The following is a 20,676-nucleotide window of genomic DNA, read 5'->3' as shown; positions in this document are numbered from 1 at the left end:
AGCAGAGGGCGTGCATTTAAGATGAGAGGGGCAAGTTCAAAGGAAAAAGGAAATGTGAGAGTCAAGTTCTTTTTGCCAACAACAAAAGTAGTGGGTGCCTGGAACACGATGCCCGTGGTGCTGGTACAGGCAGCTATCTTAGGGATTTTTAAGAGATGTATAGATGGGCACATCAATGTGGAAAAAAAAATGGAAGCATATGGATATTGTGTAGGCCAAAGTGGTTAGTTTAGTTGGCCATCTGTTTACAAATTTAACGGTCTCATCACAACACTGAGCTGAAGGGCCTGTTCCTGTGCTGTAATGTTCTATATTCTGATAATCAGTGCCAGCATTTGGGTGTTCACTTCCACGGAGCACTGAAGCAGGAAAAGCGGAGGGTTTACAGGATCTATTTGAAGGTGGGAGGAGGGAGTCCAAATCTCACTGTGGGCCAAAAAATGATTCATAGACGCTGTTATGCAAAGGTCACCAACCTTTTTTGCACCGTGGACCGGTTTAATATTGACAATATTCTTGCGGACCAGCCGACCAGGGGTGGGGTAAGGGTTATTAATCACAACCGGAATATAGGTAATAAGTCAACTATGAGTAACTTATAAGTGGCTAATATACTCAATTTCATTTATAAAAGTGTTTATCTAATGAATTTAATATTAAACACATAGTGCATATTTTCCTCATATGAACATACAAAATCATTGCACCAGTGAAAAGACAAGGGCTGGAGGTCCCCATACTGGGGCTGCGGCGGTCACAGTCCAGAGAGAGCAACCGACAGAAGTTTGGCTCAAGGGATGACTTCCAGCAGATCGCAGCGAGGTAGAACGCCTGAGCCCAAATTAGGTCGTCTGCGAATATTTTAGCACCGGGTTGCCCACAAACATTCGATGTGCTAAACAGGTTTAGAGGCGGCATCCATCTATCCGCGCTCCAGGCCAGTAGCAATGGCCACGAGGCGGCTGGTTACATGAGCTCAACCAGTGATCCCTGGCGCGAGGGTATCACTGGGTTTAGGCGATTGATGACCTCGCATGGGTAATGACTTCATGTGCGTTCAAGTTCCAACAGTGAGTGTGACAGTGAATGAGGAAAGGTGCAGCTGACTCATATCGTTTCATATCGACAAATCATATTGTTTCCTCGTGGCCCGGTAGCACATGCTTTGCAGCCCGGTGGCTGGGGACTACTGCTGTTATGGAACAAATTGTTAATTCTGAAGACAAATTGTTTCCTTTAAGTGTATAGTTATCACATTCATCTGTGAGCATGTTATTTAAGCACATTTACAACAACTGAACATTCTCACAAAATTCCTATCACTAATCTCCAAACCAGGAATCAGCAGTCCCAAAGAACTTAGTTCAGCATAAGAAATTCCACTCCAAATGACATAATCATGAATGGGCAGGTAAACAAGGGAAGTAATGCCAGGAGGTATAGAGGGACAACAATCTGTCTGCTGGAATGGTGTTATCAGTAAACCATAACATAAATAATAAATAAAAATCTACTTAGCAAGTGCAATCATTTGGCTGCCTAATGATTGCCTCTCAATCAGTAACACTGAGTCACTGGGCGAGGAAGAACCCACAGGAGCATGATTATTGACACTCAAATATCTCCCATAGCTTCTGTTAACAGATGCACTGTAACCGACTTCACTTCATACTAGGACCGGACAGCTCAAACATTCACTTACAACCTAGAATTACAAACTCAGTTTCTCAGTTCATACTCATTACCAATATCTGGAATCATTACAATCTCCTCATGGAAGTGGTCAATATGGGTTCAATTGTAACATCTAAGGGAAGTTTGAATAGGTACTTAGATGAGCGAGGTATGGAGGACTATGGTCCTGGTGTGGGTAAATGGGACGAGACAGAAAACCAGTGTGGCAGACTAGATGGGCTGAAGGGCTGTTTATGTTACATGGAATAAACAGTGCCGAGAAAAGTATTCAACACCCCTCCCCCAAGAAACATCCATGTTTTATTATTTTACAACATTGAATCACAGTGGATTTAATTTGGCTTTTTTTGACACTGATCAACAGAAAAGACTTTTCACGTCAAAGTGAAAACAAATTTTTACAAATTGGTCTCAATTTATTACAATTATCAAACACAGAACAATTGATTGTATAATCACTCACCCCTTTCAAGTCAATATTTAGTAGATTGTCTTTCGGCAGCAATTAGGGCCTTGAGTCTGTGTGGATAGGTCTCTATCAACTTAGCACATCTGGACACTGCAATTTTTCCCCATTCCTCTTTACAAAACTGCTCAAGCTCTGTCAGATTACATGGGAATTGTGAGTGAACAGGCATTTTCATCTCCTGACTTGTGCTTTTCAATAAACTTTTCAGAGTTGCTTGGAGCGTTCTTTTGGTGTAGTTTTTGCCAGGATACTGACACACCAGCAGTTGGACCTTCCAGCTACAGGTGTACTACAATCACTTGGAACAACGTGACTGCACACAGGTGATCTCCAATTAACTAATTAAGACCATAAGACACAGGAACAAAATTAGGCCACCTGGCCCATCGAGTCTGCTCCACCATTCATTCAAGGCTGATAGATTTTTTTCTCCTCCTCAAACCCAGTTCCCGGCCTTCTCCCCTATGTCATGTCCAAACAAGAACCTATCAATCTCTGCCTAAAATACACCCAATGACCTGGCCACCACAGCTGCATGTGGCAACAAATTCCACAAATTCATCACACTTCAGCTAAAGAAATTTCTACGTATCTGTTTTAAAAGAGTGCCCCTCTATCCTGAGACTGTGACCTCTTGTCCTAGACTCTCCCACTCTGGAAAAAAGGCTTTCAGCATCTACTCTGTCTAGGCCTTTCAAAATTCAAAAGGTTTCATGCCATATGTAGCTAGCCAACTGGACACAAGCTGGGGTCTGATCAGCTGGGTCACCTGGAGAAGGGTGTATGATGTTGAAAGACCTGAAACAACCGATGATTCCAGGACCACCACTGATTATGTATCCAGTAGCATCAGTAGATGTATGCACACAGCAATGAGATTCCCCCCTCATCCTTCTGAATTCCAGTGAGTACAGACCCAGAGCCATCAAATGTTCCCTGTCTGATAACCCTTTCACTCCTGGAATCATCCTTGTGAACCTCCTCTGGACCCTCTCCAATGCCAGCAAATCTTTTCTAAGATGAGAGGCCCAAAACTGTTCACAATACTCAAGATGGGGACTCACCAGTGCCTTTTAGAGCCTCAGCATCATATCCTTGCTCTTGTATTCTAAATGAATGAATGCTAACATGGCACTTGCCTTCCTCAGCACCGACTCAACCTGCAAGTTAACCTTTAGGGTGTTCTGCACAAGGACGCCCAGGTCCCTTCGCATCTCAGATTTTATTTTTATGTGACCTTTCAAACCAACTGGTTGCACCAGTGATGATTTGGGGCATCATATTAATGGGGGAAGGAATGAATACTTATGTAGTCAATTATTTTGTATTTTATATTTGTAATTAATTTAGATCACTTTGTAGAGACCTGTTTCACTTTGGCACAAAGAGTCTTTTTCTGTTGGTCAGTGTCAATTAAAGCCAAATTAAATTCACTGCGATTCAATGCTATAAAAGAATAAAACATAAAAACTTCTGGGGGGAGGGGAAAACTTTCTATAGGCACTGGAGCACTGTAGAACAAGATAGCAGAATACAGGCCCTTCTACCCACAAAGAGGTAGATCATAAGAACATAAGAAATAGGAGCAGGAGTAGACTATCTGGCCCGTATTCAATAAGATCATGGCTGATCTGGCTATGGTCTCATCTCTCACCCACCTACCTTTTCTCCTACTATGCAAAAATGTATCCAAACTTGTCTTAAATATATTTACTGAAGTAGCCTCTACTGCTTCACTGGGCAGAGAATTCCACAGATAAAATTTAATTTAAGCTAAAAGGTGCAGACCTTTATCTACCCAAAGATTGTTCTAATCCTTCCCTCCATTTTTAACACAAGACTGCTCAAAGCAAGGCAAGCACACACTTACCATTTTGGATTCATAAAGGTACAAGGCTTTCAGTAAAGGAGGCTTGATACTGAGCATGCTTTGAAGGATGCTGTCATCCTGCAACAAGCTATCTGCCAATGCTTTCAGATAACCACTGTTGGTGAGGTAGTAGAGCCACTGTTGGTGCTGGTCAATAGCCACAATCCGGTCTAACACCGCCAGTGCAAGCATCTGAAACAAGAATATCAACTCAATATGTCATTCAGAAACACAAAAAGATTCTGCAGATGCTAGAAATTCAGAGCAACACACTCAAAATGCTGCAGGAACTAAGTAGATCAGGAAGCAACTAATACCAAATAAAGGAATAGACAATTGACGTTTCGGGTCAAGACCCTTCATCGAGACTCAGATGGCGCGGATGCCGCCTTCTTGAGTCACGGCCTTTTCAACACTTCCACGGGTGGGGAAGATTGTGCCTATGATGGAGCTGGCTGAATTCAGATTTCCCTTCAGTCCTGATGAAGGGTCTTGGCCCAAAGCAGTTGACAGTTTAATCCTCTACAAAGATGCTGCTGACCTGCTGAGTTCCTCCAGTATTTTGTGATTGTTCTGCAAAATATGTTACTCTGTGTGTAAGGGGTCAATTTGAGGGTTGGGGTTAGGTAACAACCCACACCCTCTTAACTAAGGGACTGCATTTATTTGGTATGGAGATGACTGGACAAAATAAAGGTAAAACACAAGTTAATCAGGGTGGTTTATTGCTTGTTCAGCTATGGAGAAGTCTATAAGCAGAGCTCAACCATGTCCTCATTGAGCTTCCAGTTTCTAGCATGACTCACCGACCAGCAGTCGGCATTCAGTCAGATCTTGGTCTCAGGCACTCTGCATAAATCAGCTAATTACAGAGAATGGGAACTGAAACTGACACTCACCGGTTTGTAGTACACTACATGATACATTTACAGGTGTCCCCCGTTTTTCAAACATTCGCTTTACGACACCTTGCTGTTACGAAAGACCTACATTAGTTACCTGCTTTCACTAACAGAAGGTGTTTTCACTGTTATGAAAAAAGGCAGCGAGCACCGAGCAGTCAAGCTCCTCCCTCAGAACTGCATTCTAACCGGCATTGCTTAAACACGTGCCTGTAGGCATCTACTTTATCTCGATTTATTTTGTACATCCGTTAGCAAGATGAGTTCTAAGGTATCGGAAAAGCCTAAAAGAGCTCGTAAGGGTTTTACACTTAGCGTAAGACTAGACATAATTAAGTGTTTCGATCGTTATGAATGAAGTAAGGACATAGTGAGCTTGGCTAAGGAGGCTGGGTTTGTGGAAGTTGACGAAGATGATGTTGAAGACATTTTGGCATTCCATGACCAAGAACTGACAGATGAAGAGCTGAAGTAATTGCAAGAGGAAAGGATAACAATCAAAACCGACACAGTAGTGAACAGTCCAAAAGTGAAGTCGTCCAGGAACCGAAAGTGAAGCAATTGCGTGAGATTTTCGCTGCGATTGACAGTGCTGCAATGATTGCAGAAAACTATGACTTTAATTTTGAAAGGGTATGTAGCTTTAGGGCATACTTACAAGATGGTTTGAGTGCTTACAAAGAACTGTATGATAAAAAAAATGCACAATTCAAGCATACTCTCATTTTGCAAGCATTCCACATCAGCCACAGCAGATGATGAACCTTGACCTTCGACATCGAGGCAGGCAGACATAGAAGAAGGTGACCTGCCTGCCCTGATGGAAACCGACGACGATGAGATGACACCCCAGTCTCCCAACTCCCCAACCTCCGACGACTCAGCCTAAAACACCATCAACAGTGTGCTCGCCGACTTCCCAATTCCGGTAAGTGAAACTACATTATACATACATTATTTCTATTTTATATAGGCTGTGCATTTTTATGTGTTATTTGGTTTGATTTGGCAGCTTCATAGCTTAAAGGTTACTGGAGAGAGTGCTTCTGCCGAGAGTGCTTGCGCCGAGTGCTTCTGCCAAGAGCACTTGGCGTGAGATTTTCGCTACGGTGGACAGTGCTGCAATGATTGTAGAAAAGTATTTCTACTTTATATAGGCTGTGTATTTATCATATCATTCCTGCTTTTATTATATGTTACTGTTATTTTAGGTTTTATGTGTTATTTGGCATGACTTGGTAGGTTATTTTTTGGGTCTGCGAACGTTCACAAATTTTTCTCATATAAATAAATGGTAATTGCTTCTTCACTTTACGACATTCCGGCTTACGAACCATTTCATAGGAATGCTCTATCTTTGGATAGCAGGGGAACCCGTACCTTGATATACAATTCAGTATATCGAGAGAACATCTTAGTTAACAAGGTGGATATAAAATCCTGCGGTGGAAGAAAGGTGTTGGAAACCATTTTCATTTTGAAAACGCACAGGATTGAAAAAGGCTACAAAGTGTGCTGAATTCAGCCAGCTCATGTGCAATCCTCCTTGCCAGGGGACATGATCAAAAGGCTGCACCTCAAGTAGGCGGCATCCATCATTGAGGACACGCACCATACAGGACATACCCTCTTCTCATTACTACCATCAGGGTAGAGGTACAGGCTCCTAAAGACACACACTCAATGCAGGAATGGCTCCTTCCTCTCCAACATTTGATTTTGGAATGGTCCATGATCACTACTTTTTTGCAATATTTATTGATTTTATAAATTACAGCAATTTTGTCTTGCCCTGTACTGCTGCTATAAAACAACAAATTTTACAACATATGCCAGTGGTAATAAACTCATTCTGATTCTATTTTCATTTTGCAAATCAAATACAAGCACACTGCTGTTCACTTACATATTAGAAGTATTAGATATACTTACTAATATGTAATACTTGTATATTAGAATGAATGTTACTTGAAAAAGTCTAATAATGGAATGGTCAAATCCCACAGATTGGTCCCTGGGCAAGTTTATTCATACTTACTTGACCAATTTCGTGCCCATCACAAGCATCTCGACAGACAACTTCCATCAATGATGCCCCATAACTCTCGATGATGCTCATGTTGTCCTTTTGCAGCTTGGTGTACTCATCTTCTGGAGCAATGAGCCTCTCCCACATGGTTTGCTTTCCTAAAACACAAAAATTGAAAGAGGCAGATGCAGAGGCAGATGGCAGCATTACACTATTCTCTTTGCAGTTCATCCATCCATTTCTTCCTGAAATTTGGTCTATCAAGTGGCAGAGTAATGGTCAAGTTTCAAAACAAAAGACTTGTACATCCACAAAATGGTGCAACACAGCTGAATGCCTCACACTTTCAGTCTGGTTAGTTTCCCTCCAGTTAATGATATGCATTCATAAACCATTACACATGGCTCAAAGTTTAATGACATGAACCCAAACTTGGGTCTATGGCTGACTAATTTTCTCTTTACTTCCCAATCACAGTATAGAATAAGTGAAAAAAAAAGACTGAAAACAGACCAGAAGAAAGGTATATTTTTCTTTACATATTTAACAGAAATAAGTTTAAAAAGGCTACCTTTGGCAACATGTGATATTACACTATGCCACACAGAACTGTAGTTCTATTTCTACCATTAATCATCACTAAGTTAAAGCTTTCAGTCAGAGAAACACAGAATGTGTTAATAATAGGCTTGAGTGACATGAGATCTGCTGTGGAAAGAAACATGAATCAAGGTTTCTAATCTTACCAACATTGCTTGCGCCTCGATGAAATGAGCACTTCCCAGTCAAATGCTGTGTTTGAATTATGTTCACATTTTCTCCGAAATTCACCATACCTGATGTGTGAGCCAAATAAGGTAATAATCACCTCATCCAGCAAAGCTTATCATTCTGTTTGCCTTTTCCTTTTGGGATCTGCGTTTAAGTACAGCCTTACACATAAAATATTGGAGGAACTCAGCAAGTCAGGCAGCATCTATGGAGGGGAATAAACAGCTAATATTGTAAGCTGAGAACCTTAATCAGGCCTGGAAAGGAAGGGGACAGGATTTCAGCCTGAAATGTCAAGTGTTTACACCCCTCCATGGATGTTGCCTGACTCGCTGAGTTCTTCCAGCATGTTGTATACGTTGCTCAAGATTTCCAGCTTATGCAAAAGCTCTTGTTTCAGAACAGTCTGGTTCTGATGGTAGGTTCTGAGGAAAAAAATACTGCTAGAGGAACTAAGCAATTGAGTGCACCGCTACTCTATTCACTCAACAACCATGACTGCGTGGTTAGAAACAGTTCAACTGCTCTCAATAAATTTGCTGATTACACAACTATTACTGTGGAGGCTTACTGCAGGGAGATAGTTCAGCTGGTTGAGTGGTGTCACAACAACAACCTTGCATTCTATGTTAGTAAGAGCAAGAAATTAATTGTAGATTTCAGGTTGGGGAGGCCGAGGGAAACGCACCCGAGGAAATCCCTCATCAAGGGATCAGCAGTGGAAAGGGTGAACAGTTTGAAATTCCCAGGAGTCAACATCTCTGAACGTCTATCCAGTCAACATATTGATGCAATTATAAAGGCATGATATGGGCTATATTTCATTAGGAGCTTGAGGAGGCTTGGTATGTCACTAACGACTCTTACAAATTTCTACAGATGTACCAAGGAGAGCATTCTAACTGGTTGCATCACTGTCAGGTATGGAGGGGCCAGCACAAGATCAGAAAAAGCTACAGAAAGTTGTAAACTCAGCCAGCTTCAACATGGGTACAAGCCTCCACAGCACTGAGGTCATTTTCAAAAGGCAATGCCTATAGAAGGCAGCATCCAGCATTAAGGATCCACATCACTCAGGGCATGCCCTCTTTTCATTGCTACCAATCAAGGAGTAGGTAGAGGAGCCTGAAGACACACACTCAACATATTAGAAACAGCTTCTTCTTCGGCATCAGAATTCTGAATGGACAATGAACCCATGAACACGCCCTCACTATTTTTTTTACCCTGCTTTTGCACTACTTACAGTCAACCATCACTAATCCAACTACCTGTAATCCGGTTCCTTCGATAATCCTGCACTGATTTCAGATTTTCCGCGCAACTTTAATTTCAAATTCCCTGAGCTACCATACCAATGTGCTGTGCATTATTTTGGTTGCGCTAGATCTGTTCATGTGTTGGTGCGCTCTTGTAAGTAGATAGGCGATTCCTGCTTGTTTTCCTGCATTTATTAATATCATTTGTGTGAAGCAGGGGGAGCTGGCGCGCGCTGGGTTGATCCACTTTCTTGCCCGCCTGCTGGCAGTTGCATACTGCTCTCCAGCATTGCCCAGCTGGTGCTCCATTCTCTTCTTCCTACAACCTCAGATCAGATGTGGCAACCTGCTGAATTTAGGCATATTACTAAGCGGAAGAAAAGAAATTAACGAGGATTCCCTCAGTAACTGCGAGTGAAGAGGGAAGAGCCCAGCGCTGAATCCCCGACTGCCTGGCGGTCGTGTGAAATGTGGCGTATAGAATATCTCCTTTCTCTGACTTCTGCTCATCCAGATGTGCTGCCACCATCATCAACAGTTTCAAAGAAACTGTTGTGCCAGTTTCAGCACCAGTTCCTGATGCTTCACTCATTTTTCAAGATGAAGATGTTGATGATCCTGACAACCCCACGCTTGCAGACATGTAACTTTGCCTGAAGGTATATTAAATGTCTCACTTTAGAAGCGGGAGTGTTCAACTGTTCTGTATAATTCTTGTACATTTACCTTATCCTTTGTTTTATCTGTGCCTGTACAGTATATTACTTTATTAAAATTTCACTTGCTACTCATTTAATATTTGTTTCATTATTATCTAACGTACTGATTTACATGATATTTTAAAGGTATGATGAGGCGGTTAGCTATTGCTTAATGTGCTCCTTCTGTAATTCGGCATTTTCACTAACCCGGCACTCCTCAGGTCCCGATGGTGCCAGATTATAGAAGGTCAACCTGTACTATATTTTTTATATATATTTCTTATTGTAATTTATTGTTCTATGCATTGTAATGTACCTCTGCCACAAAACAAATTTCACAATATATGCCAATGATATTAAACCTGATTCTGATGGTTGGGGAAGGAATGATTGACATTTTGGGTTGAGTCTGCATGAGGACTGAGAGTGGAAAGGGAAGATTGCCATTATTAAGAGGAGGATGAACGAGAAATGGGCTGGTAAATGAAAGCTAGATTGAGAGGTGAAGGATAACGGGCAGAGCAAGCCAGGTGGGAAAAGGTGGAGATGGAAAACAGAGGTCAAAGAAAAATTGCAGATAGATCCAGGTCAGGGAGTGAAGGATGAAGGCACAGACAGAGAATGAAGGTAAATCATGAGGACACGAAGGATACAAATTCTGGATTCCGATAAGCAAGAATGGCGATAATCAGAATAATACAGTAAACAAGAACTCATTAGTGTCTGTGGGAGGAAAGGAATTGTCAAAACCCTGCATCAGAATGAGTGTAGAAAGGTGAAATGGCCAGTACAGAGAGGAGAAAAGAGCAAGAAAGGATTCTGGGGAAATGCTGGACTGAGGAGAGGTTTAGGATAACAGGTAGGGGAGGTGCAAGACAGCAGTAGTTGGATGAGTGGATAGATGAAGGCAGATAGAGATGACACAGCTGCAGGAGGAAGATAAGCAGAAACACAAAGCGCTTCTGATATGGTAGTGAGAGTGGGAATCATTAGAGGAGAGGTGAATGGCAGTTGGAAACATTATTTTTCAAGGGTGGAGGGAGTTATCGGAGGAAGGGAGAAAGAAAAAACTGTGTAATGTGGGTGAATGAAAATAGTATGGGGGGGGGTCATAATGGAAACCACAGATGGAGGGATGAGAGAAAAATGAATGGAAGAAGATGGGAGTAAGGGGATATGGTGGGTGCAGTTTGTGGGTAGTAGGTCAATAAAATCAGTAGGGAGAGAGACATAAACATGGGTGACAGGGAGCATCAAAGGAAAATGGAAGGACCAGAGGCAGAATGAGAGTGGGGAACACAGCAGCTAAGGTGCCTACAATTGGAAAATTCAATATTCATTGAATTGTTAACAATCCAGTTAGAATAGGAGACTCTGTTCCTCTAGGTTGCATTGACAATTGATAAGGCAGAGGACGGACAGGTCACTGTGGGAATGGGAATTGAAATGGTACACAGCTGGCCATTGCAACCAGGGGTCAGATGCTCTACAAACTGATTACCTTGTGTGTCTTTGGTTTTACCGTTGCGGAGGAGGTTGTATTGCAAGAGCCAAGTACAGTAGATGAGGTTGGAGACGGTGCATGTGAATCTTTGCCTCAGCTGGAAGAGCTGTTTAGATTCCTGGGGGATGGTGAGAAGGGAGGTGAAGAACCAAGTAGTGCAACTCCTTTGGCTGAAGGAATAAGGGATGGATGGTTAGGAAGGGTTGAGCAGAGCAGGTGTTCACAAAGAGAGGGGTCCCAATGGAAGGTGGAAAAGGGTGGGCAGAGATGCTGGAATTCAGAGCAGAAGTCTGAGAAACAGAGGAAATGTGAGACAGGGCTCCATCAATTCCTGTAGAAGGGAGGCCACAATTCCTGAAAAGGGACATTTCAAATGTCATGGAATGGCATCTTAGCAAGAGAGGGCGGGAACAGGTGTAGTCTAGGTAGCTGAGAGTCCCCATGGATTTCTGGAAAAGGAGACAGAGAGAGATCCAGAAAAGGTTAATTGTGCTGAGAATGAACTAACACTTTAAATCCAAATGGTTCTGCATTTTAATTGACCGAGTATTAGATTCCACTCCTTGGTTCCAGATCACTCAGATGGATGATCAGAAATGTTGCACAAGAAAAAGCCATTGCTCACAGAGACTCAGAAATCCTTCCTCATACCTGTTTCCAATGTGTCTGGTTCATCAGGCTTCTGACTTATCTGCAGGTAATACAACAGTGCTCCATAGAGATGTGCTCTTACACGCTGGAAACCCCCACCTGCAACAACGACATATGTAAGTACAAGTCACCTGGCCACTTGCACTGCGCCAACAGTGGCCGCCAGTGTATTTATTAGGAAATGAGTAAAACGCAGCCAAAAACTTATTTATAAAAATTAGATAATTTCTTTAATCTTCCATTTTCTTCACACAGATTGATTAAAAAAAAGTGGAATTCCAAACACAAGATGTTAGGTTTATTTATTATGGACTTCCCCATTAGTTAAAACAGGAAAAGCTGAGTGGCTATTGACAAATAATTGTTAGCTTTCATCTAAACATAGAACAATACAGTCCCTTCAGCCACAATGTTGTGCTGACCTCTAATCTACTCTTAGATCAACCCTTCGCTTCTACATAGCCCTCCATCTTTCTATCTTCCATATGCCCATCTTAAATGGCCCTAATGTATCTGCCTCTACCACTACCCTTGGAAGCACATTCAATGCACCCTCCACCCCCATGCTCAGTATTAAAAAAAACTTAACTCTGCCATTCCCCCTATGCTTTGCTCCAACCACCTGAAAATTATGCCCCCTTGTATTAGCCAATTTCACTCTGGGAAAAAGTCTGGCAATCTACTTGATATATGCCTCTTATCTTGTTCTCCTCTAACAAATCACCTCTCATCCTCCTTTGCTCCAAAGAGAAAAGCCCCGGCTCGCTCAGCCTGCCCTCCTCAGACATGCTCCCTAATCCAGGCAGAATGCTGGTAGATCTTGTCCACAGCCTCTACAGAGCTTGCATGTTCTTCCTACCACAAGGTGATCAGAAACACAATATTCCAAGTGTGGTCTAACCAGAGTTTCATAAAGCTGCAACATTACCTCACGGCTCTTGAACTTAATCTAAGCAGATGACATTGTAAAAATGCTGGGGTAGATTAAAGCCGACGCAATTGGAGTCACCGCTCCAAGAACCTATTTACTCAGTGAGCAACAGTGACATTTTCAGTGGAATCTACCTGTTCTGAGGACAAAATCCAAGAGTTTCCGGAGGATGATGTGAAGCGAAGAATCTCCGATGGAGCCAAAGCCGGCTGATACATCTCCTGGTGCGATGCTCCCATTGAGGATGCCCTGAGAGTGGGCACTGAGTGCCTGTTTCTGCTCATTGCGGACCGCCTGGCTGAGGTGAGCGGTTAGCGTGAACACTGTTCCAGCCACCACAGGCATAAGTTCCTGGGCAGCCTCCTCACTAAGGATCTAAGTGGGAGAGATGTAGAGTGTAAAACCATCACATTCCAGAGCACCAAGGTACATCCCCATGTAGCTCAACGTGATACAACTGTGTCAAGATTTGTCTTCTTTTCTGGGCTGTTAATCAGCAATTCCTAAACAAGATGGTGAGTCACTAGCACCTGCTCTATTCTATTGCTCCAACCACATATTTGCATACAGTGTAGTTCTTTGATTTTCCTATTTCTTTCACTATGATTTTTTAAAATCTTCTTATCAGTTTGATTATGTAACTGTATTCAGTCTTCCAAGTACTAGACTCTCAGCTCATTTCCATCCTATTTTTTTTAACGCTCCATGCTTCCCTTCTCTGTCCTTTTCTATTTACTCCTTATAATACATTTGTCCTTTCAACCAAAAGTTAAAAGAGACCTCCAAAATCATGCCATTTAAGAGATTTAAGAAAAAGCTGACACACCATTAATATGTCACTTACTAACTAAATGCTACATTGAGTCTCAGGTGTGTAAAAGTGAAGAACAAACTACCTAATGAAACAGTGACGCAAAAAGCAGCTAATACATCTTCATCCTTCTTGCTAATGACATGAGAGGAAAGCATTATTACTGCTTAATGGAAAATTAAACATATTGATAGATCTAAAGTTACACTAAGCAGGTTTCATTTTTAAAATAACAACACGTCAGAGCAAAATGCAAGAAGAACTTCAGTTCTATCCTTGTGACTGGATTATGGGAAATTAAGAAACTGCTTTTAAGAATGAAAAATACAAAGAAACATACCACCTGGTCCCTCAAACCAGTTCGGTCATTCAACAAGGCTTTCCTTTCACAGCACCAACTTCTTGTACTAACCTCATAACATACAAAACTCTATCGTTCTCTGTTTTGAATATACATGGCAACTAAGCCATCAATGATCTAAGGGTTAAAGAATTGCAAAGTTTCACTACCCCCTAAGGCAGGAGATTTGTTTTCAGCTCAAATCCTCTTACCCTGAGATTTTGACCCCAAATTCTAGACAGCCCCACCCATAAGGGACTTGAAATCTTTTGTACTTCGCCCTTCAGTTGGCTAGTGTTTCTAATGCAACCCCATTCATTTAAGGTGGACTTCTAATGCTAGTTAGAGGGAGTTGTTGCTTTGCTGCTGCTTATGTGTGGGAGGGAGGAGCTGAGGGGCAATTTGGGGTTCTAACATTTAACTGTCATTCATTCTTTGGGGGTACTCCTCTGTGTTTGTGGATGGTTGTGAAGAAAAAAGATGTATATTGTATACATTTCTCTGACATTAAATGGACCTTTGAAATCAAACTTATCTATAAATCCCTTCCAATGATCCTACCACGAGCCTTTACTTGTGCTAATTTACAGTGGCCAATTAATTTATCAGCAAGCGTGTACTAAGGATGTCGGTGGTAACCAGAAGACCCACTGATTAGAGGGAAGGTTCAGATTTGTTTGTCACACGTATATTAAAACATACAGTGAAATGTACCCTACCCATAGAAAGCCATAAGATTCTTATATCTTTACAAAAATATGAATCATTGTTTTGTTACAAAACTATTGTATTTTTACAATGAAATAAATTGACACTACTCTAAAAAAAAACAAGGAATATAGGTTTTGCTTGCTAATACTGTACCTTTCTTCCTAGCTTAGTCCTGCCATCCAAGGAATCAATTTAGTGAATCTACATTAGAGTTCCTCACTGCAAGTATAAGCTTCTTCAGGCTGAGTGACCAGACTTGCACACAATATTGTAGGTGCAGCTGTACCAGGCAGCTACACAATTTTGATAAGGCACTTTTTCTCTTGTACTCAATGGCTCTTGTAATAAAGGCCAATGTACAGTTTGCTTACTTCTTTGCTTCCTGTACCTACAAGCTATTTTCAGTGATTTGTGTACAAGGATATACAAGTTTTTCAAAAATAAATCCAAAACATTTCAATCTTTCATCACTGAAAAAATTCTGTTTTTTTTCTACCCAAGCAAATGGGTTATTATTCCATGCATTATTCCAACTACCATGTGCTCAATCTTTCACAAAGTCCCTCTCCTCCACGTCCTTCTCAAACCCAACTTTATATCTTCAGCAGATCACTGGAGATGTCTTGCACTGATTCCTGTAGCACCTCTTTAGACACATTCTCCACTGAAGTAACCTCTTTCTTCCTACTCTCTGATCCATTAACCAAACCTCAGTCCAGGCAAATATTCTACTCCATATTTTGCATTTCAGCTTTTTGTAAATACTGTCTTGTGTGGCCTTCTGGATGCCCAAATATAATAACTGGTTCACCTTTATCCATTCTGCTTATTACATCACAGAATTCTCATCATTTCTCAAGCATGATTTTTCTTTGAGAAGTCAATACTGGTTTTGCCTAATCTTACAGTTACTTATTATATATATGTCCTGTGACCACTTCTTCAAGAATAAATACCAACACTTTTCCATGTAATGTCACAATAACTGCTATCAAATCAGTGGTTTGTTTCTCTCTCTTCTTTAATTAATAGAGGCTACCTTCTAATTTGTACCAATTACTCAAGAATACAGAAAATTTTGGAGATAACACCCAAGGAATCCTATCCTACATAGCTATTACTTGAAAAACCTTGGGATGTAGATTACCAGATCTGGAGATTTAATGCCTTTCAAACCCATTACGTTTTCTTCAACAGATTTTCATTTTACTCATGTTGATTGCATTCAGCTACTAATTGTCTCCAAATCTGTTGTTCTCTAGAATTTTTGCTGCACCCTACTTGCTTCTTCTATTATTAGACCCTTGAATGGTGCTCTTATTTCTTGTATCTGAACTTTTACAATGCTATCCACCAGGATAATCAAACACCCCACCCACCCCAGACATTCTCCCTTCTCCCATCAGGCAGAAGATACATAAGCCTGAAAGCACGTGCCAATCTCACAACAACACAACTGAATAGTCCCATACGTCAATAAGATGGACTCTTGACCACTCACTCTACCTCATTGTATTCTTATACTTGATCATTTACCTGCACTGCATTCTCTCTGTATTTTTATGCTTTATTCTGAATTATTGTTTTACCTAGTTATACCTCATTGCACTGTATCATGATTTGATCTTTATGAACAGTGTGCAAGACAAGCTTTTCAATATATCTTAGCAAATGTGACAATAATAAACTAATACCAGTATCACCATAATTATCCAGAATTATCTACAAACGTTTGTATATATTCCATGAATGTACACCATAATTGGTTTCTCCCATCCAAAGGAAAATTAAATTTCCTTAAGATTACCCTATTAACCTTATATGTGCCTCTGATACATGGAATTAAACAATGCTCTATCACTTACCACTAGGGGTGTTTAAAGACAACCTCCACCTGTATTTTTTGAACCTTACTATTTCTTAACTCAACTCAAACTAACACTGCTGCTTGATTTTCCATGCAAATAAAGAATTTCTATCTACTTTTGTCATCTCATCATTTTTAAAATTTACCCATGCATGTGCATTTTTAAAATTTAAGTACTGAGATAATAAGTGGCAGAGTAACGATTGAAGTTTGCCACAGGATGTTTCTGTATCACCTTATCATGGAGCTCGTGCAGAAGGTCCCGGATGACCAACTGTCTGTCCTCTCCCTGAATGAGATCGGGGGGACAGGCCGCCAGTATGACCTCAACAAGCTGTCGCCAGGACTCCAGCATGTGCTTCTTGGCATGGAGACACTCCCGCAGCTTGTTCCTCTCCACCACATGTTGCAAAATCGTGCTGATTTCCTAAACAACACAGATGCAACGTTAGAACGAAATATCCCACCTTGGTAGTTGGTAACACTCAAAATGGTTTCCTCTCGCAAAGTCCACGACCTGAAAACAATAACAATGTTTCAACAGACCAGAAATGTTTACATTTGACAGCTGGTCTGGCAATGCATTAGACGTGGTGAGACAACTGAACAAGTCAGATGGAAAGAAACTGTAGTGAGTTCAAACAACCTTCAATCGAGACAAATACCACAAACTATAACATAGCTAGTCCTTGATAATGGAGAGCATTCTCTTTCTTAAAAGAACTTTTGAAGTAAGGCAACAAGCCTTATTTATTCCGTAAACTGATAACAATAAGTGCAGGGAATCATTCATTGGCTTATCTCTAGACACAGTACCAACTCCAAGCAAGATCCGAAGGAGTGGCAGGGACAAATCGTCTCCCAATGCTGAACAGAGGGAAATAGGAGAACTTCAAGCCTGCACCCCCATTCAATCTGAGTAAAGTTGAATTCTGCTGGTCTCTACTCCTCTTCTGTCCCATTTCTCTATACCCCTCTATTTCTCCATCTAAGTATTTAATAACCCAGCTTTCAGAACCCACCAGGGCAGAAAATTCTAGAGATTCACCACCTTCTTGAAGATGAAATTTCTACTTACTTCAGTTTTAAAAGACCAGCCCTTTCTCTTGCAGTTATTTCCCTTTGTTCAACACCCTCCAACTTCTGAAAACATCCCAACATCTTCTCTGTAGAGCCCACTTAGGACCTTACTTGCTTCAATAAGCTCACCCCTCATTGTTCTAAATGCCAAGGAATTCTGGCGTAATTTATTTTGTCTATCTTGGTAGGAAAACCCTCTCATCTCAAGGATAAGTCTGGTGAATTTCCTTTGGACTGCTTTTGATGCTTTGTACTACATCAAGTCAACCACCAATGCATGCAGTATTCCAGGTGACGGGCCTCACCAGCAGCCGGTACAACTGTAACAAAATCTCCCTATTTTTAAACTCCAACCACTGTGTAATGAAGGCCAAATGTCATTTGACTTCTTAACTACTGAATGTAGCATTATAAGTATTACTGTGAGGCCAGACCCTTTGTGTTCAGTACGGCACAGATGTTTACTAAATGGATATTACTGAGAGTGTTGCGAACTACAAACAGAAAATAAATCCATAGCATAGAAGCTCACCTCCATCAGTATAGGTCTTTGTCCTATGGCTGCTATTCCCTGCAGGGCATTTATTTCGGCAACCAGCACTCTATGAAGGAGCTGGGTGGAAAACAATGAAATCATTAATATTGCAAGATGACACTGGAAGAGCTATGTCATCATACCCAAAGAGTATGTATCCTGGGGAGGGGGAGATATTTTGCATCCTCTGATGGTGTTACCACAATACAGAGGGTACAGTAGGGACAGCATTCAGGAGCCTCCCAAACATTTAATTCTGCTGACTATCAGACTGGCATTGTCATCAAACCATAAGTCTTTGGCAATGCTTATGATCTGCTGGATCCAGTGTGGGTCTCACCTTGTACCTTGGGAGAAGGGGCTTTCTAAACAGCTGAGCTCACGGCCTGAAACATCGACAGTGCTTCTCCTTACAGATGCTGCCTGGCCTGCTGTGTTCCACCAGCATTTTGTGTGTGTTGTTTCAATTTCCAGCATCTGCAGATTTCCTCATGAGAGCTCACATTCCATGGGCCAGGCTTACCTCTCCCTGAGACAATGGGCAAACTTGCCAGGATACATCATCAGCAGACCACATTTGATAATGGACAGGGGCAGGTGGTTGACAAGGGGGTGAGAGACCAAGCATATAGAGAGGCTCAGTGCGCAAAAGAGAGAATGGCAGATAACGGATTATGCTGCTGTTATACGGCTCCAGTGACATCAGGGGTTTATCCATCGGGTGTCTGTACCTTCACCTGAGGTTTGCCTGGATGCTCTTACATATCAGATATGCATTAATTCACTATAGCTTAGTTTGAGGTAATTAGCAAATCAAGGGAGTCGGCCATGTGGTTGAGAATGGGCTACAGAGAAATGAACTGGGAGTGGGATTGATGAGAGTGCTCTGCTGAAAGCCAGCAAGGAGCCAATAGTGAATGAGGCAAGGTTCAACAGGGCAAGCTGGCCGGCGAGACAGACACACACCTAGGTCACACTCAGTTACCTTCACATTGCAGACAGTCTGGCCCTGCTGGTTCTTGTGCTCACACTTGTGGATGACCTGCTCAATTTGTGCACGATCAAAGAAGTCCAGGTGCAGCTCTTCTGTGCTCTCTTGGCAGAAGTCAATTGAGTCCAAAATACTGAGGATCTTTCGACGTACTAGATCAAGGACAATATTCAAACATTGATTTTCACAGTAAACTCTTTTAAACTATTTCAGTAACTATACATTCCTAAGGAGGTAATGACTTTCATCCAAATTAGTGATTGCTCAGCCGACAGCCGCGTTAATCACACGCAGCCACGACCTGACCGATTCCCGAGTCAATGTATCACAGATGAACCCCCCAATACCACTCTAATGGCTTTTGAAAGCATTTGAAATTAAATTCAATCAAGTTTAACAAAAACACTTAGAAGAAAAATATAATAAATTTACTTGAAAAACTCATTTGAGTTAATTAACATAACTATACAGTGAAATAATTTTAAAAATCAACTTAGTTAAATTGAGTTTCACGTGGTAGTGGTGCTGCAGATAGTGCTACTAAAACATAGCTCCAGCAAGCCAGCTTCAACCCCTAATCTCAGATGATGCACGTGTGGAGTTTGTGTGTTCCCCAATCCGGAGCCAAAGACTGGAGGTGGGGTGGCAGCCTGTCATGGGTTTGGAGGTCAGTCTGTATATTTTACTGTTTTGTTTTACTTTTTTTTTTGCTGCTGTTTGTGTTATTCCACTGAACACCGTGAGTATGCTTTGTTACTGCTGAAATGTGTGGTGACATTTGCAGGCCACGTTGGCTGTTAATGGAAACAACACATTTCAATGTATGTTTGATACACATGTGATAAATAAATCTGATTCTTCCTTCCGATGACTTGATTCTCCCAGGGTTCTCTGGTTTCCACCCACACCCCCAGTATGCACTTGCTGATAAATTAGTTGGCCACTGTAAATTATCCCAAGTATAGGCTCATGGTAGGACAACTGGAAATGGTTTATAGTTCGGTGAAATCTAACAGCTAACACGAAAAATAGCACTACTGATTTAAATACTATGCAACCTCCTTCTACACCACCAGCAAATTTGAGAAACTAGAGTTAGAAGTCCACCTTAAATGAATGGAATTACATTAGAAACACTAGCCAACTGAAGGGCGAGGTACAAAAGATTTCAAGTCGCTCAGCTCACAGTATACAGAAACCCTTAGACTTAAGAGTAAGCCAGTTCTTAGCCAGGTCTACTCCAGACCCACTGGAAAGATTTCAGTGCAATCTGCCCCATTATATTTGCTGAAAATGGTTTATGTAATCGAAGTGCAGATGTATTAGTGCAGTCTGCATTGGTCAGTTTGGGCCCCTATCAAAAAAAGGATGTCCTGTCATTGGAGTGTTTTGTATCTCAGGGCCTGTACTTGCTGCAGATTAGAAGAACTGGGGGGGGGGGGGAAAGTGTTTCATTGAAACCTATCAAATACTAAAAGGCTTCGACTGATTGGATGTGGAGAGGATGTTTCCAATAGTAGGGGAATCTAGGACCAGGAGGAAACAGCTTCAGAATACAA

At 41.5% G+C, this 20,676-nt stretch overlaps 1 protein-coding gene across 3 annotated transcripts in view; it reads right to left on the bottom strand.

The window, feature by feature from the left end:
• The window catches only part of nup205 (nucleoporin 205), a 128,903-nt gene that overhangs the window by 29,894 nt on the left and 78,333 nt on the right, over nucleotides 1–20,676 (bottom strand). For all 3 annotated transcript variants that reach the window (XM_059977747.1, XM_059977748.1, XM_059977749.1), the window contains 7 exons: nucleotides 19,112–19,269; nucleotides 18,124–18,204; nucleotides 16,747–16,938; nucleotides 12,917–13,157; nucleotides 11,852–11,950; nucleotides 6,975–7,123; nucleotides 4,035–4,226 (listed from right to left, as the gene is read on the bottom strand). In XM_059977747.1, coding sequence (XP_059833730.1) covers nucleotides 4,035–4,226; nucleotides 6,975–7,123; nucleotides 11,852–11,950; nucleotides 12,917–13,157; nucleotides 16,747–16,938; nucleotides 18,124–18,204; nucleotides 19,112–19,269 — 1,112 coding nt within the window. The remainder of the gene's footprint in view (nucleotides 1–4,034; nucleotides 4,227–6,974; nucleotides 7,124–11,851; nucleotides 11,951–12,916; nucleotides 13,158–16,746; nucleotides 16,939–18,123; nucleotides 18,205–19,111; nucleotides 19,270–20,676) is intronic.

This window comes from Hypanus sabinus, chromosome 8 (assembly GCF_030144855.1).
Source record: "Hypanus sabinus isolate sHypSab1 chromosome 8, sHypSab1.hap1, whole genome shotgun sequence".
Taxonomy (NCBI): Eukaryota; Metazoa; Chordata; class Chondrichthyes; order Myliobatiformes; family Dasyatidae; genus Hypanus; species Hypanus sabinus.
Note: the sequence above shows the minus strand (reverse complement) of the source record. Positions and strands in the feature narration are given on the sequence as shown.